This window comes from Stenella coeruleoalba (assembly GCF_951394435.1).
Source record: "Stenella coeruleoalba genome assembly, chromosome: 8".
In the NCBI taxonomy this organism is placed as follows: domain Eukaryota; kingdom Metazoa; phylum Chordata; class Mammalia; order Artiodactyla; family Delphinidae; genus Stenella; species Stenella coeruleoalba.
In genome coordinates, this window is record NC_137154.1 from 79,717,499 (window position 1) to 79,734,996 (window position 17,498).

The 17,498-nt window shown below is 37.9% G+C and overlaps 2 protein-coding genes across 3 annotated transcripts in view; one reads left to right on the forward strand and one right to left on the reverse strand.

Annotated features, from left to right (window-relative positions):
• PDGFD (platelet derived growth factor D) overlaps positions 1-17,498 on the reverse strand; it is a 237,227-nt gene that overhangs the window by 94,456 nt on the left and 125,273 nt on the right. The window lies entirely within an intron of this gene.
• DDI1 (DNA damage inducible 1 homolog 1) lies at positions 13,869-16,922 on the forward strand. Its single transcript, XM_079930238.1, has one exon. The coding sequence runs from the start codon at positions 13,889-13,891 to the stop codon at positions 15,086-15,088; it is 1,200 nt and encodes a 399-aa protein (XP_079786364.1). The 5' UTR covers positions 13,869-13,888; the 3' UTR covers positions 15,089-16,922.

The window sequence follows — 17,498 nt, forward strand, 5'->3', positions numbered from 1 at the left end:
GTTTATGAGTAGCACATTCAGCAGATGTTAAAAACTCCTGATTTCACAAGTTCTGAGTATCCCCATCAGGGCTCTTATACAAGGAAGGACCATTCTTCCTTATTTTCTTCCCAAGTGAATGTAGCAAGGAACAAAAACAGAATGTAATACACAGAAACCAGAAATCTGTTAATGAAAGAAGAATGTTTTGAACTGAGATATAAAAGACTTTAACCATTTACTAGAGAAGAGGAATTTTAATCTAATAATAGACATATATAAAGTTATAGTCTTCAGTTTGCTTTCTTAAAATAGTCATGCTAAACTAGCAGATTCAACTGATTTCCTACTATTCTTTGTATTTTCCTTTCAAGTTCTAACTTAATGGATCCCATGTCCAAAATTCATAGTTGGACTCAACAGCTCAGAGAGACAACCGCATTAATTTACATAGCTTCTGTAAGTAGACTGGACAAACAAGATTGCTTACAGAAAATGCTTTCAAAATTATTATTTAGAGTGTGATAGTATAATAACATATACTTTCTGTAGCACTAAGAATGGATTTTACCCCTCCAATTCCCTAGGTCAGTTTCCAAAATACTTGGTTCCAACCACACCATGAGGAAAGAAAAATATGACCTTAAGATTTTAAAAAAGTGAAACAATATTTTATCTTGGTTTCTGTTTTTACAGTGTTAAGCCACAATTTAGTGTATATATCTGAACCTTAACAAATATTAATTAAATTTAGGTCTGTATACACACACTAAACTTACAGGCCATTTTTGCTGTTGTTAAAGTTTCCTGTATACTATTTGATACTATTTGGGTAATAACTATATAAAAATGTAAAAACTGTTTTTATTTCTTCAAAGGTTTATTTGTTTGTGCTTCCAGTTAGTCAAAAATGAAAACTATGGAACAACTATCGCCCGAAGGAACAAAACATACACAAACATTTGATTTAGCAACCATAGCAAACTGCAGCAGCTCACTTAATAAAGTGGCTATAGCCATTCTGGGGGGCTCCCCAGGGTGAAATGTTCCACTTTGTATAGCTCTGTATATAATTAAAAATCTGCCGCAACTATGACCTTGAATATCTACTGGAATAAAGTATAATTAAATAACCAGAATCTTGAGTAAACAGCAGCTGCAAGATAAGCAACAAAATGTCTTCTGAGCAGTGTTTTATTTACATCTTTCTGAACTACAAACCTCTTTGCTCCAATGCATTTCAAACAGCATCCTGTCTTTTCAGGAAGATCTTGATCTCAAAATATTCAATCATCCTTTTGCAGTTAAGGCAAAGTTTCTTCCATCTCACTCAACTCACTTAAGACAGACTTATATAATCATTCTAGAAATGCTCCTACCTACTGCGCAATATTTAAGAAGTGTTGATTTTGAGTACAAGGGGAAAAAGATGGCACTAACTTGTATCAATAGTTCTGTTTTTTTCATAAAAAAGCACACTATTGATCCATTCTTGGTAAATTTCACAATTTCTCCTAATGTCTTATCTTAACATCATGTAAAGACAATCCACTGTTAAGAAATGTCACATATCTTTTCCTTGAAACACATTATGTAGTCATAGACTAAAGATTACATAAACATGATCAGGAGATTTGCTAAACACATGCTGAGCATTTCTCTTTCAACAACGAACTAGTATTATAGCCACCATGGACGCTCAAATGGAATTTTATAGGTTGGCAAAATGCTTATTACAATTTACACATTTACTGCAGAAATTCTCTTAGAAATGATTTCCCTATTACGTCTAAAAGCCATATTCAGAGAGAAATTATCACAACTTGTGTCTCTAACATTGGCCATATTTTAATATACAAACATTGCTAATCTAAGGAAAAAAGGTGTACAAACTTGGGACACTCTGACTAATGTTAATATGATCCCAAACGTATCTTCAACATCTTTGCTTTTGACAACCTCTTATAAACTTGAACATATGTGTGATAGTGTAATATTAACTAAGGCTATGAGGAATAAAAATCACTTGAGTGAAGAGGTACTTCCCTTTGTGACTCTTATGAACAAAAACGTCTCACAAAGCACATAATTTGGCATTTAGTGTCAAGAAGGAGTTTCCATCTTGGACTATAAATTTAGATGATAAAATAGCTAAATCAAAACATCTCCAAGTATATGCTTAAGAATACATTTGAACATGATGATATGATACAAAGAAAAATGAAACATGACGTTTATTCATTACCTATAACGCTGCTATTCTAACCATATTTCAAATGTAGAACAACTTGGTCAGAGAATATGAATTTTCTTCGAAGAACCACAATAAGTCTCATGAATTGCATACAAATAACTGATACTTAAGTCTGTGTCTCTCTAATGTTTGCTAATATTGTCAAAACAATGAGAGATACACATAAGGCCTCTGTAAAAAATGTGCATACAAATTACCAATTTGCACACATAAGTGTCAAATCGTATAACCTCTACTGAAGAACTGATCTCAAGAAGTTGTGGGCAGAATATGGAACACATCCTTAATCAAGTATCATAACATGATTGATGCTTAAGAACAAGCCCACAAACTAACGCCAGGTGGACTTCTCAGGAGTCAATGGGATATCAACACTGAGACTCTTGTTTAAAACATAAAGAAATTTATGCACAGAACTAAAAGTGTCAAAGTGGGGGAATTGAATCTCAGTACATCCAAAGCCCATGCCCTTAAGACTTATGTCAAACTGTCTACATTTTATTATATATTGTAATTACCGAATACATAAAACTGTGAGCTTAATTGACAGAGCACTTTCGAATCGGAATCAGCCAATTTAGAGCAACAATTGAGAACACTGTTACAGAGTAGATAGAATTAGTGAAAGCTACACACCCACATTGAACCTGGAACCAGGCATCAAGATTTTGACCAGATGATGTGAGGTGCAAACCCGTCATGTTTATCTTTTTGTAAAATGTAAATGAATTGTTTGAGAATCTGGAAGAAATGACTGAAGAAAACCCACACACAACACAATAGATAAATATGTAACCACCACCACCCCTGCCCGCCCAAATTCATTTATGGTTGTTTCTCCTCAGACGTTAACACTAAGACAAGGATGTGGGTGCAGACAGTCTTTATTTGGGAGGGCATTCCAGGATGCACAAGCGAGAAGTGGATAAACTGAGACAAGGCAGGGAGAAAACCTAGTGAACACAGCATTGCTGTGGGCCACTGCAGTTCAACACCTCTGAGGCACCGTGTGGAGCAGACTTCAGAATTGTCCCACAGAAAGATGGAGAAGCTGGGGCATTTATCCACCAAATCCCATCTTTTGCTGCTTGAGAGTTGTTTCTGGAGACATTAGAGCCCCAGCACTTCCAAGCTGAGGAGGTCTGAGCAAGCTCTCCAGAGACACAGAAACTAAGACACAAGAGCTCTGGAAATGGGAAGCTGTCAGCATTTACAGGAACACAAGCCTGGGCTCAGGGAGATGAGCTGGGGCAGCAACAGTATCTGCTTCAAAAGTATAAGCATAACAAAATCACAACTTTGTTTATTCAGCAGTACCGTCTTTCTAAAGCACTGATAAACTTTTCCAGCCACTGGGCAGCAAAGGTAAAGGTGTTCTGAATCTGCCTTCCTTATCTCCCTCTTTCCTTTTGGGCACACCTTCATCATCTGACTGTCAGTTCCCACATGGACTCTACAGAGTCCCTCAAACGCCCTTTGCATTTTTGCCCCTGAAGCCAGTACAAGAGGTGGGAAAGCTAGGGCAGGCAGAGTTGTGTTCCAGCTGCTCCTGACTCAGTGGCTGTGGCTGTGACACTGTCTTCTCAGCCCATGAAGTGCCATTACATGCATGGTTCTCTGCAGTACCTCTTAAGGGTAGGCTTTCTTTAGATACTTGCCTTCCTGTTTTGATCCTAACCTATGCCATGCTGAAAGGAAGCCTGCTCCTTGGGCACACATCCAGAGCAACAGAGTCTTAATTGCTTTTTCTGATGGTCTCAAAAGTAAGGTTCTTGCACCTCCAGATGCATTGGTGAGGGCAGACAAAAAGTAGTATTTAACCGATCCATTTAAATTATCTATCCTTTTTGTATTTTATAATGTTATACAGTACTACATATAGTTTATAAATATACACATATTGAGAATGTGATCAAAGTTTCTTGTTGATTCTTTTTAACTAATGAGGTGCACCATCACAAAGGTTCGAAGGTCCTGCTCTGAGAGACTGCATCTGCTGTTCCATGGCCACAGGATCAATGACCACCGTCAAAATATCAATTCTTCAAGGGGACTTCTAGATGGCTGTTACCAATTGTCCCGAGGAGTCCCCTACTGTCCAGTCCAAATGACTCTGTTACATCTACATATAACACTATAGATAGATGTCACAAGCATATTGTTGAGTAAAAGAAGCCAAATACAAGAGTACTTACTGTATGGGTCTATTTACGTAAGAAACAAAAACAGGCAAAATGAATCAATGTTGTTTGAAGTCAGGATAGTGGTCGCTTTTGGGACTAAGTGGAGGCTGGAAGTGACCACAAATGTTAATTCTCTTTCTTAAACTGGGTGCTGGATTCATATGTGTGTTTGCTTTTTTAGAAAAGCTTTTTGAGCTGTGTGTATGTGATTCATGCACTTTTCTGTATGTAGGTTTTACTTCAAGAAAGAGTTTCTTGAGTGTTGATTTGCTCAGCTCTGTAAATTGCTCTGAGGATTTGGTTAAAAAAAAAAAAAAAAAGGACTTTGAGGAAGGTATGTGGAATGAGGCTCTCTCATTGTTCCATCTAACACATGACCGTCCATAATAATGATTCCAAACCATAATTTATGGGAAAGACCATACTTATACTTTTGGCATCAACATCAACAATTTGGTTGTCTACTAACTTGACTTACTTTGCAACAGTTTTAATTATGGTGAATGGATTATCTTTTCATTATGTTCTTTCTGCTCAACAATTCTGTAAGCGCCTTACAAGCAGAACCTTGTTGTCTACTTCCTTTGGTTAAAAACAACACTGAAGAACAGCTCACAGACTGCTGTGGTTAAAAATGACACTGAATAAGTTGTTGAGATAATACACTCTGAATGGATTTATTTTCAACTTTTGAAGGATACTTCTTGGGGTTTTGAAACAAATTAGTGACAGACTCTTGCTACTACCCTGAGAAGCCTGGAGTGCAAGGTTGAAGAGAGTAGGGACAGCTCTAAAAGCACAAAAGCACCAAGTCCTAGTCAATGAGGGCTTAAAAATTAATCTGCATATCACCTTCAGGATATATAAATTTTAACCTCTCTTCTTAACTTTTCTGGGTTAATTATTGCTTCTACTCATCGAGGGAAAAAAAAACTTCAGTAGAGTGCTTTTCTATTTACAGGACAAATTCAAATTATCTATCCATTAAGTCCACAGCAAAATCTTATGGAAAAGAGATCATTGTCATTATCCTTATTTTATATAAGAGGAAAATGAGGCTCAGAGAAATATATGCTTTGTCCAAGGGCATTCAGATAATGTGACAAATCCAGTGAACATAAACCCTCCTTTTTTTCACTTCAGAGCCACAACAGGCTTTGTCTTACTGATCTGTGTATCCAACCCAGTTCTAGTGTGTGTATATGTGTGTGTGTGTATGTGTGACTGTTTCTCCACTACTGCAGATATTGAATACTGTTGTTGTATACAAGGATAGAATAATATAACTTGATTAAATGTTTGATACTAGTTTTTTTAAGATGCTTGTATTTTGTTGATGTTTTATGGTCACAGAGTCACAACGAGTTGATATTTTCAAAGGAAAGAAATTGCAGCCTTCTTTGTAAGAAGTGATTCACCTAGAGCCTATTTTATTGTAAGATAAATTCTTTTTCTCTTATTGAGGTACCTTTTATCTAGGATGGTCCTAGCTATTTTAGATGAAGAATTCAATACCATAAAGGAATGATCTACCTAGGACTACAAAAGAGAAGGTAGAGACCTGAGGCTAACTGCTAGATAAATTTGCTACAGATCCATCCCAACAAACACAAAGTATACCTCCTACCTGAAATTGTCACTGCTTTTTAATTTAGGCTGGCTTACTGCAAGTTCAGTAGTTGATGATCCTGTTTGGTTTAAATTTTTCTCTAAAGACATAGTCTGAGAGCACAATCTTAGTATCAGAAACCTTGACTTCAGTGGGGCTCCACTGTTTGATGTCAATTTAATGCCAGTATATTTTATGTTGTAGAAGCAGTAATTTATGAGTTATCCTTAACATTTGATCTAGTGTCTCTTAGTCACAGGCATGAAGGGCTCACCACAATTCTACATTCTAGATGAAACACACTGAAGTAAGAACATGAATTCAAACCATGTCTTTGTTTAAGATTAATAGTAATTTAGGTTGTTTTGTAGAAAAATAAGGAAATAGAGAAAAATAAGACTCAAAACTCAATAAGTTTTGTTAGGGTTACCAAAGACATTTCTGTTCCATTTCATTTATAGTTTGTAAAGAAAAAAAAAAAATCAATGATCCTATCTTCTTTCCCTTCAACATCTGAAATTGGGTCTCTTATTTTGAAAGCCAGGGTATGTGGTTTCTCTGATTAGTACGTGTCCTTTGGAGGCCTCCAAAGAGAGACTATTCATGTTCTGTGAATTAGCAGCACTGAAATATTTTACCAATATATGAGTAAACAAAAGCATATCAGCAGTTAAGCACATTTTATGAGCTGAGTGAAACAGAATATTCATAAGTGGAATGGAAATGACAATGGAATAAAGGACAAGCCTGGGAGTTTCATGTCTCTCAGAATAGAGAGATAGCCCACAAGGACATTAACACTCCCAAACCATTCTGATAATAAGAAGGAGAATTCTCTGGACCTGATATCATTTAGATGGCCTAAGAAAGAATTCTCCTTGTATCTAGGCTGCTAAATTTAATTTATCTGAGCAAAATAGGTGAGTTGATTTCTCTTTTGTTTGCTATTTTTTTTTTTTTTTCAATTGAAGCTTTTGTTTATCAGGCTTTCTCATTTTCATGGTTAGAATACAGTTAAATTCTACAGACAGATGGGTTTTAGCCATGCTAATTACCATGGTGATCAATTAACTCAACTGCTGTTTAGAATAGAGAAAGCTACATAAACAACCTGGAAATTTTGTCTTTTATAAGACAGTTGTAGAAACATCACCTATCATGCATATAATTCATAAAATATCAAAATGACCATTTTGTTGTGGTACAATGGGCTTCTTTATTTATTTGAGATCCTTCCAATATACCTCTCTTCTATGAGGAAACATACATCCATTCTATCTGACCCAAAGTGTCACAATAAATGAAGTGACCTGTCACATTACTGGCTTTTGTGGTGGCATGGCTGGTGGCTGGAGGCCTCTTCAGACCCTTCCTGTTTGGACTGCGTGCTAATTACTCTGTGCCCTGGGGTTAGATGTCTCATGCGTCAGAGTGAATATATGTAGATAATGCAAAAACTGGTTACTTTCAGAATGTTTTGCCCTGTATTATCCATATATGTGTAGTGTTATCAACACCTTTTTAAAAAACAAAGTATTATATTCACTAATTATATACACTCACACTGAAAGCACTTACAAGGACATTTGGAAATTCCTGATGCAGCCTCTACACATTTTCTAATAAAATATCTCCACAGACTAGACAGTAACAATCTAAGACTGATAGGCAAGGCAATGCCAACGTCCTGAAGGAATCTTCACTAACTCTAAAGCAGATGAAGGTGAACTGAGAACAAGACCTGTGCAGATTTCAATCCAGGCACTGCATAGGCTTCTCCTCCTGAAAAAGACTGTCTCTTAGCTTAACCAGCCAGGCTCTGTACAGAAACAAACATGGATATTCATTCTGTTTGTCTGTGTGGGTGCCTGTGTGAATGCTAGGTTTCAGGGAGAAGGCTAGAATATTATTCCTTCCCTGTACCGACCCTACTATTCTACTGCATCCATTTGATAATAGCATCTACAAGGAAACAAAATGAACAGTAAAATGTATGTGTGTAAGAGGAGAAAGGAGTCAAGTGTATGGCATGACACATCAAGGAAAGGATTGTTCCTCTAAACCCAGGGGGTAAAATTTAACTATGGCTGTGACCAAATCATACTTCCAGGTTGAACTCAGTAGCACTTTCACCAGTGAGCTTTCTGCATAGTCCTACTCACTCCCTGCAACCCTCACCCAAACAAGTAACCTCTATCCAAGCACAGCATTTTATTTATACATCTATCACGACTTTTACTAATTTCTGTTACATAAAATGATTCAAAGTGCTTGAGTCTTACCTGGCCTAGTAGATATCTTGTTCTTTGGAGGAAAGTGACTCCTATTCATCTTTCTGTCCTCAAAGCCCCTATTAGTCCACTGATTTGCTCATAGGAAGTGGTCATTAAATATTTACTACGAGAAATTATTAACATGTTTCTGAGCTAATCTCCAAGTGGCAGAAAACTGAACTAGTTAAACAAATCTATAACTTTCCAAATACATATTTTTTTATAACTAATTGGACCAAGCCAAGATACTTCCACTGGTTTCTCACTAGGACTAAGTATACAGGAAGGACAAAGCAGAAAAGTATAGAATCCACAAGTAAATTATTGATAGAACTATTAAAGTGTATTTGAACTTATAAATAGATCCCACTGGCATTTCTAAACTATCGTGACAGTGTTTTTGAGATGAGCTCATTACAAGTTACTATAAACGAGTAAACGATAAAAAGTGGTTTGAATAATTTTCCTCAGTCACAGCTGAATTCAAAACATAAAGCCCTATTATCATTTCTGCTACTATTTTGTGTTATATGGCTACTCTCACAGCAGGAATAGGAAAATAAATACATTCCTTTTCTAAGGTACACTGAAAGTTAAGAAAAGTAATTATCAACCCACAAAGTTATAAATTGTTTTTATCCTGCTTTTAATTTGTTACACTAAATTTATTTAATCTATAAATGTTTCCCTCACAAATTATAAGTAATCTTTAAACCTTCAATAAACAAGGTGGGCATCCCATAGATCAGAATATTTTTTATATTCTTATATTCTTTTATATTCTTAAGACATTTTATATTCTTAAGACAAAGTACAAAATCATAGTAGCAAACTTTCTTTAAAATGAAAATACACATACATGTATATTTAGACATGGAAAGTATATATATATATTGAAACACTAAAAGTTATCAAGAGATTATATTACTTTCAATATGCAGTGTATACCTTAAAATGCATCTCTTTTTATGATGTTGTTAAAATGATAATCTATAAAATAAAGTAATAAACAAAGGCACGATAAAAATACTCCCGCTGAAAAGTGACATCATCTTCATTGCATTCTCAAAGTAATTGAAAACATATCCTGAGTGTGTGCTTGCTCTTTCTCTCCACGCATGTTTGTGTGTGTGCACACGTGTGCAGGCATGTGTGGGTCTTCTGTTCATATTCTTTAGTTTCTTACAATAAAGAAAAAACACTAGCTGAGTTCCCAGCAGACTAATTTCTCAGGTCTCATGAGTTTCTTCAATTACGTATCTATTTATATATTTAAGAGGACTTATCATGGTCTTTAAGCTTCAAAAATGGGCAATACTAAACTTTTTTAATAGGGGAAACCTCCAAACAAACTAATAAAAAGCTTAAACTTCCATCAGAGCATTTTAACGTGTCTACTAAATGATTAACTACCTGAAGAAATAAATGTTATTCATTAGTGGCAGTTCTGGCACAATGTATTGTATTGCAAACAGAAAAACAGCGGGAAAGTTAGTTGTTTAACCTATGAATACAGTGGGAAACTTAGTTGTTCAGCCTATGAATACAGCTTTAAAAATTCTGTATCTTTCCCTAAATGGCATTGAAAATCTCAAGTGATGATTTAACTGTTTTAATAGGTCTCAATTACACTATATTTTTAAAGTAACACCAGGCATGTATTTAAAGGAAAGAGTCAAAATACAGCAAGCTAATATATTTGCTTAATGTGGTTTAATTATTGTATACACTACATAATGACATTCATGTAGCTATATTATTTTTTCAGATAAAGGACATTTGTTTTGCTCTGTAAAGCAAGAGATGGTACTTTAAACATCAGCTCACTGTACTAAGTGGAACCATTAATTACCTGGATTTTTGCTGCATTAAGTTTTTATAAAGAAGCAAGTTATAAAAGGTATTACTGTGAATTTACTTCAAAAAATAATTTTGGGGCTTCCCTGGTGGCGCAGTGGTTGAGAGTCCGCCTGCCGATGCAGGGGACACGGGTTCGTGCCCCGGTCCGGGAAGATCCCACATGTCGCGGAGCGCCTGGGCCCGTGAGCCATGGCCGCTGAGCCTGCGCGTCCGGAGCCTGTTGCTCCGGAACGGGAGAGGCCACAACAGTGAGAGGCCTGCGTACCGCAAAAATAAAAATAAAAATAATTTTGGGGTTATTTACTTGGCCAGTATGAAATAAGTGTCATCTTTTCTATTTTATGGGTATTTAGGCTATACAATGAGAATTGATTTTCTGAGTGATAGCCCTGAGACCTTGCAGGTGTCTCACTTATCAAAGAAAGATTCAATTATGTTCCTACATTGTACTTACCAAGGAAGAAAAGTAAGAGTATATACTTCACAAAAACTCCTAAAGAAAAGTTGCAATAACCTTCAGTTACCCAGATTAGTATCCCTAGATTATTCAAACCTCCCATTTCCAAGTGGTCTGTACAATAAGGATTTAAGGTATAAGAACGTTTTACATTTAGGAGTATCTTTATATACTCCCAATGATCCCCCATTTATTACATAATTAAAAGAGGTTTTTAATTAAAATTTTGAGGTAAGAGAATTACACATATGGTATTTGAATCACCAATAATACTGAGTAAAATGAAAAAAATCAAAGAATATACAAAATTAAGTACTAAACAGCCCCAGGAGGCTGTATTTATCTTTTCAGATTCCAGGCTTAAACCTCTGTTGCAAATTGCAACAGAGGTTTAAGATCTAGACGGTTGACTGGACCACAGAATCCGAAGGCTCCCTGCCAATCCTGACATCCTGTGATCTATGGAATGATGACAGTTCATTGGCCAGACCTTGAGTCTCTTTGCTTTCCACTGTGTGTTCTCAGTAAAGGGTAAAATAGTAAAAGGCACATAAATGAAAAATGCCACCAAAAGTAAAGAATTACAACAAGATAATAAAACATACTGCATAAAACTTAATTATGTTCAGTATGAAGGCAATGGTAACATGAAAAAAGTTGCTGGCTGCTTTTGATGTGAACCCTGAATACCTGCTTTGACAAAAAAAAATCTTATTCTACAAAAATAATTTTATTCACTGCTTAAAAAGACAAAAACCCTAGTATTATCTCCTTAACTTATTAAGATTTTAAGCAACATTGTCTGAAGCTGGTTGGGGTAGGGGGAAAGGAACGTGGAACGTAAGCCCTACCAACTTCTCATCTGCTCCTTAGCAGAGTAATTTGCATATGAACATGTCTCACCTTATAGTTGTTCCCAAACCACTACTGATCTCTGATGAGGACACTAAGAACCACAGAAGAAATTTATTAACTTAATATCGTTGGGCCAAAGGGCCATCCATCTCTATAAATAGTGAAAGATAGTTGTAAATAATTCATAATTTTCTACAAGAATATTATGATGCTAGTTTTTTTTTCCCCTAAATTTTTATAAAATCCTCCTTATCATGAAGTGCTGCCTTTCCTGTTAAAGGCTCTAAGTCAGGCAGTCTTCTTCTCAGCCTTGTCCTCCACCCCAGCCCACCCCTACATGACTGACTTGTCATCTTTCTAAGTCCAACTCTTTCAGGAAGCCTTCCCTGCCCAACAGCCCTCTCCATATTCTGTATTTGTTCTGCATATATTATTAATTTCTCCCACATTCTGCCAGATTCTATGGTACTTTTTTAAACCCCCAATTTGTGTGTGTGTGTGTGTGTGTGTGTGTGTGTGTGTGTCCTCTATTTTAGACTGCGCTCCTTTAAGAACACAGCTTGTATTTAACATTATCATGTGCATCCCTGAAGCTTTGCACATGCTTCACACACAGTAGGCATTCAGTCAACATTCCAAACATAAATGAATATGAGTATGAAACATTAGGATAATTAGAGCAATGAGTGAAATATAGTCCTCCACCTGAGACAAACACATGAGAAACAGGGACACCTCCCCCCGCCCCAGTTCTTTAGACTGATGCAACATCTTTCTCTAAGTAATAGTGCAGGTCTTCTGACAAGACTTGAAACAAGGAGAGGGGATGAGGCAGAGGATATTGACTACCTTTTGGTTCATAAGAAAATATACTTGGGAAGACCAAGCTAGGAAAGCATGACCTCTTTACAGGGCAAAACACATTGTGAAATCTAAAGAAAAAGAACTGGCACTCAAGGATTTTCTAGACGATTTCCTTTTGCCCTGAGGCACCACATTACCCTTGCCTTTGCGCCTCCACTCTGGTATGGGGCAGGGCTGTGCCCTAGGGTCAGGGAGTGAGGCAAATCTGGCCTCCAGTGTGGCATTCCCCATGCATTTTACTACAGAATAGATGTCAGATTGGTCTCCTCAAGGTTCCTCTCACTCATCCATTCAAGGTAATGGCCTATTTCTAACCAGTCTCCTATTTTAGAGACCCTCTGTGTTTTCCATACAATTCTGCTCCCCAGATCCAACGGGTAAACATATCCTGTCCATTCTACTTATGAAACACTTTAATTCTCCACTGCCTCTTACATTTTCGTATTCTAGCAAGAGCCCCCTCTTTGAGCCACTGAGAAAGCCTCTACCTGACCCTCCTGCCAAAACGTATGTCTTCCATTTGTTGTGAGAAACCTCTTCCTTAAATCGATTAAATAAAACAAATAAACATCGCAAAGACCTGCTTCAAATCTCTTCCATTTCCTTTCTTTTCTCTTTTTTCTCTCCCTCTGGGGGGGAAGGGTGGGGAGGGGAGGATTCTTGCTTATTGATAATATTTAAACTCCTTGGGCCCATATGTGACTCCTTATAACTTGGCTCCAATGAATTTTTTCCAGCTTCATGTCCTGCCATTCGAATTCATGTACAGATTTATCCTATTAAGACGTTTAACGTCTCACATTTCTCTGGAAATAACAGGCCTTGTAATGAATTCTTGCTTTATACATACAATTCTTTTTGTCTCGAGTGACTCTCACCACTTTCCACATGGGAAATGCTCATCCTTCAACATCCACTTGTCTCCTCTCTCTAAAGACATCCCTCAGCATGCTGAACACGTCTGCAAAGTACTTACCTCCGGTATTGTGATTTACCCATTTACCATCAATCTATCCCTAGAATGTGAGACCCTCAAGGGAACGCACCAAGTCTGATGTATCTTTTTTTTATACCAAGCACATAGCCTGATACTTCCCATGTAGGAAACAAGCACTCACTGTTTGGGGGATAAGTAAAAGTACATAGAATACAATTCTCAAAGAACAAAATGTTAATATGTTGTTTAGGAAAAGCTGAAACAATCTTTTTCAGACCATGGGTTAAATAGGTTTTGAAGGGCTAGCCTTGGAACCAAATGGACTCCAGTGACTTTGTTTCTATGGGAACAGGCATTCTAAGTTCCAAGCAGCACACATACAAATGGGCTTCAGAACACACGTGTCCCCTCAAGGTTCCACGAGGCCAAGCAGCAGGCACTAAGGCTGGCGAGCGGCCACCCAGACTGGTGAGTGGCTGCACCTCCTTGAGAGGTGAATGAACCTAAACAAGACACCGAGTCGTGAGGTGCAGCTGAGCCATCTACAGAGACCAGCTCCATTCAGCCAGTGAGCAACCCGATACCCTCTGCCCAGCTGGCCTTCCCGGGCCCATGCCATGCTGCTCACTGTCTACTGTGTGCGGAGGGACCTCTCCGAGGCCACCTTCTCCCTCCAGGTCAGCCCTGACTTTGAGCTCCACAACTTCCGTGTCCTCTGTGAGCTTGAGTCTGGCATCCCCGCCGAGGAGATCCAGATTGTCTACATGGAGCGACTCCTTGCCTACGACCACTGTTCGTTGGGCTCCTATGGCCTCAAAGACGGCGACATGGTCGTTTTACTCCAGAAGGAGAACGTGGGGCCCCGGCCTCTGGGCCAGACATCCAGCCTGCCTCAGAGCGATTTCACCGGGACAGCCGTGCCTGGGACATCCAGCTCCCGGCAGCACCACCAGCACCAGCGGGCACAGTCGGCCCAGCAGTCCCGCGGCCTGGACTCTGGAAAGAAGATGACCTCTGCTCAAGGGCTGGACAGCCCCACCCTGATCCGAAACATGGTGCTTTCCAACCCCCATGATCTGTCCCTGCTGGAGGAATGCAATCCTGCCTTGGCCAAAGCCCTGCTCAGTAGAAACCTGGAGACCTTTTCTCAGGTCCTGATGGAGCAGCAAAGGGAAAGGTCCCTGAGAGAGCAAGAGATACTTAGCCTCTATTCTGCCGACCCGTTTGATTTGGAAGCTCAGGCCAAAATAGAGGAAGAGATCCAGCAGCAGAACATTGAGGAGAATATGAATATAGCGATGGAAGAGGTTCCAGAGAGTTTTGGACAAGTGGCCATGCTCTACATCAACTGCAAAGTGAATGGACATCCTTTGAAGGCTTTTGTTGACTCAGGTGCCCAAATGACCATTATGAGCCAAGCTTGTGCAAAGAGATGTAATATCATACGGCTGGTGGACCGACGATGGGCTGGGATTGCTAAAGGTGTGGGCACGCAGAGAATTATTGGCCGAGTTCACCTAGCTCAGATTCAAATCGAAGGTGATTTCTTACAATGCTCTTTCTCTATACTTGAAGAGCAGCCCATGGATATGCTTCTAGGGCTAGATATGCTCAAGAGACATCAATGTTCCATTGACCTGAAGAAAAACGTGCTGGTGATTGGCACAACTGGCACACAGACTTACTTTCTTCCTGAGGGAGAGTTACCTCCATGTGCTAAGTTGGTAAGTGAAACTGGGCAAGACGAGTCTTCAGACAAGGAAATAGCAGATACTATTAAACATTCAGTCATGGATTCAGGACGAAAAAAGCATTGAAACAGGCTATAAATATGCCATCACCTGAGGGAGTCTCAGGTCTCAGGAAATTATAAGACATGAGCTCATTGGCAATGTAATCATTAAAAACATCAGTAACCACTAAACCTGGCCTTGGGACTAAGTTCTCAGAGCTGTCACTACGTAAATTGTGATTACTTGATCTTGGCCCCTCCATTTCTCTTATCCAAAAATCACTGAACCTTATCCTAAGAAGGCTCTGGAGGCTCCAACTGATTTCCAGATAATACATAAAAGGAAAACCAGCCTCTTTAGAGACACTGCCCTATGAAACTGTAGGATGGCTTGTCCAAACCTGTTGCTATTTTGCAGAATTCCCTGGAAAAAGCCATTGCTGCAGCTGCTACAATGCACCTATACAAAATTATTTTAAATCAGCACTAACAAGTGTTTATATTCAGAGAAATACATTTATTTTCACAGACTTTGTTTTCTTTAGGAAAGGTACTAGAAATGGTTGGTCAATTGTACTCTTGAGTTGATTAGTATTTATAAATGTCTGTTTGGGGCAGCATTAGGGCCAATTTCCTCATGTTTTACATCTTTCCTTCCCCTGGACTCCTGTGGAGTCATGCTCACTGAAATCCATTCCTAAAGGCTGTTTCTGCCATATTTGAGATAGTGGATTTTTCTCCTAGGATGTCCTAAAATAATTTCCTCTTTCTTCTGCATTCAAAGAAACTCTGATTGTAAAACAAAGGCAATCAAATAGACTTTTTTTTTTAATTATCATGCTTCTTGGGAACATGAAGGTTGGGAGCCTCATGGTTGTACTGCGGTAGGAGTGGAAGGTGGGGACAGACAGTGGTCTAGGTCCCCTAATCCTCTTTCTGGTCTGTTTTATATATTAAACTGTTATTACATAAATATTGTTTGAGGGGAGGGGAGAGTCATTTTCAGCTACTTTTCAGAGGGGAGAGTCATTTTCAGCTACTAAGACTACATTATGAACGAGGATATCCTTTACGTTTCCCCAACAAGATCTAAAGCCACCCAAAGCCTTTCCAAAGGCTACAGAAAAAAAAAAAAAAAAATCCTCCCCTGTAGGTCTCCCTTTCTTGGTCGGCTTCTAGGTATGACTAATCATCATTTTGTATAGAGTCTCCTCCTCTCCCCTTCCAGACATCATCAGTTCGCCTCCCAGTATTCTTCTTCTTTATAGGTGTTCCTATGCTCATATCATTGCCCAAACCTTGTCTACATTTGTACCAGGGCTTACATCCAGTAGAATTGCTAAAAATGACCAATAGATAGACTTCTTTTCTCCTTTTGTTTCTAATTAAGTACTAAAGACAAAAGTAATTGACGAAATGAAGGAAGAAATTCAGAGTAAAGCCAGGGATAAGCAGTTAAATGCCTGTGAAAGATGGGAACTGACCTGATAAATGCATGGATTCCTTCACGGATAAAAATTAGCAAACTCCTCAGTGTTTTCTGCTGAACTGAGCTTTCAGGTCCATTTATACAAAAAACATATCTCATATGCATATGTCACACGGGGTTGCTCAACATAAAGTTTCAGTATATGGTGTATCAGGATTTCTAACCCATAAAAGCCAATCAAAAATCACCAAATTTTTAAACTAAAAAGACAGTGTGCATGATATCAAATCCCACCACACTCACACTCACTCGCCCTTCTCAGAGAAACATCACTTCTAATGTAGCTATGATGTTTCAGGACCAGACTTAGGAATAATTCTTTGTTTCTTATTTTGAGTTGAACTCTATTATTCCATAACTTCCAAAATGTTGGTCTTCATTCTTCCTTTTTTCAAGAACACACTTACTTTCTCTGGCATACAACAATCCTTTTAATATATGAAATCAATGTCATCTGAAATAAGTCTCTTTTGTAGGCTTTCACCAGATTCTATAACTGCTCCTCATTGGAGAAGTTTGGACTCACCTAAAAATTTCTGTCATGTTCCTTTGGATATAGTCCAGCTTCTAAATATATTACTTGAGTAGATGGATTGGTAAATAAAAATACTTCTATTGAATTGAAAAGCAGTGATCTCAAAGAAAAATCAATAAACAGAGTGAATTAATTAAGCAATGTCCTTGCTGATTAATTTTTTTAAGATCATTGTTTTTCAAATCAGAAAGTATTTTGAAAATTAGTTGTATGGATTTAAAGTCTTAACTCAGTCCTGTGTACACCTGAATAGATCTTAATCAATTAACTTTTAAATGGATTAGTTTTAGTAAAAGGCAGCATCTTTTGCATGTCTCCTATGTAAATCAGGTACTATGTAAAATATTTTACATATACTACTATCATTAGTCTTCAGAATAGACCTTCAAAAGAGTTATCATTTGACTGTATTTTACAGATAAGAAATTCAAGGCTCAGAACTATTATGAAACATTCAAATATCCAAAGCTT

Bases quoted from the DNA above. Each gene is read 5' to 3' on its own strand.
- DDI1 (XM_079930238.1), top strand. From the start codon at position 13,889: ATGCTGCTCACTGTCTACTGTGTGCGGAGGGACCTCTCCGAGGCCACC.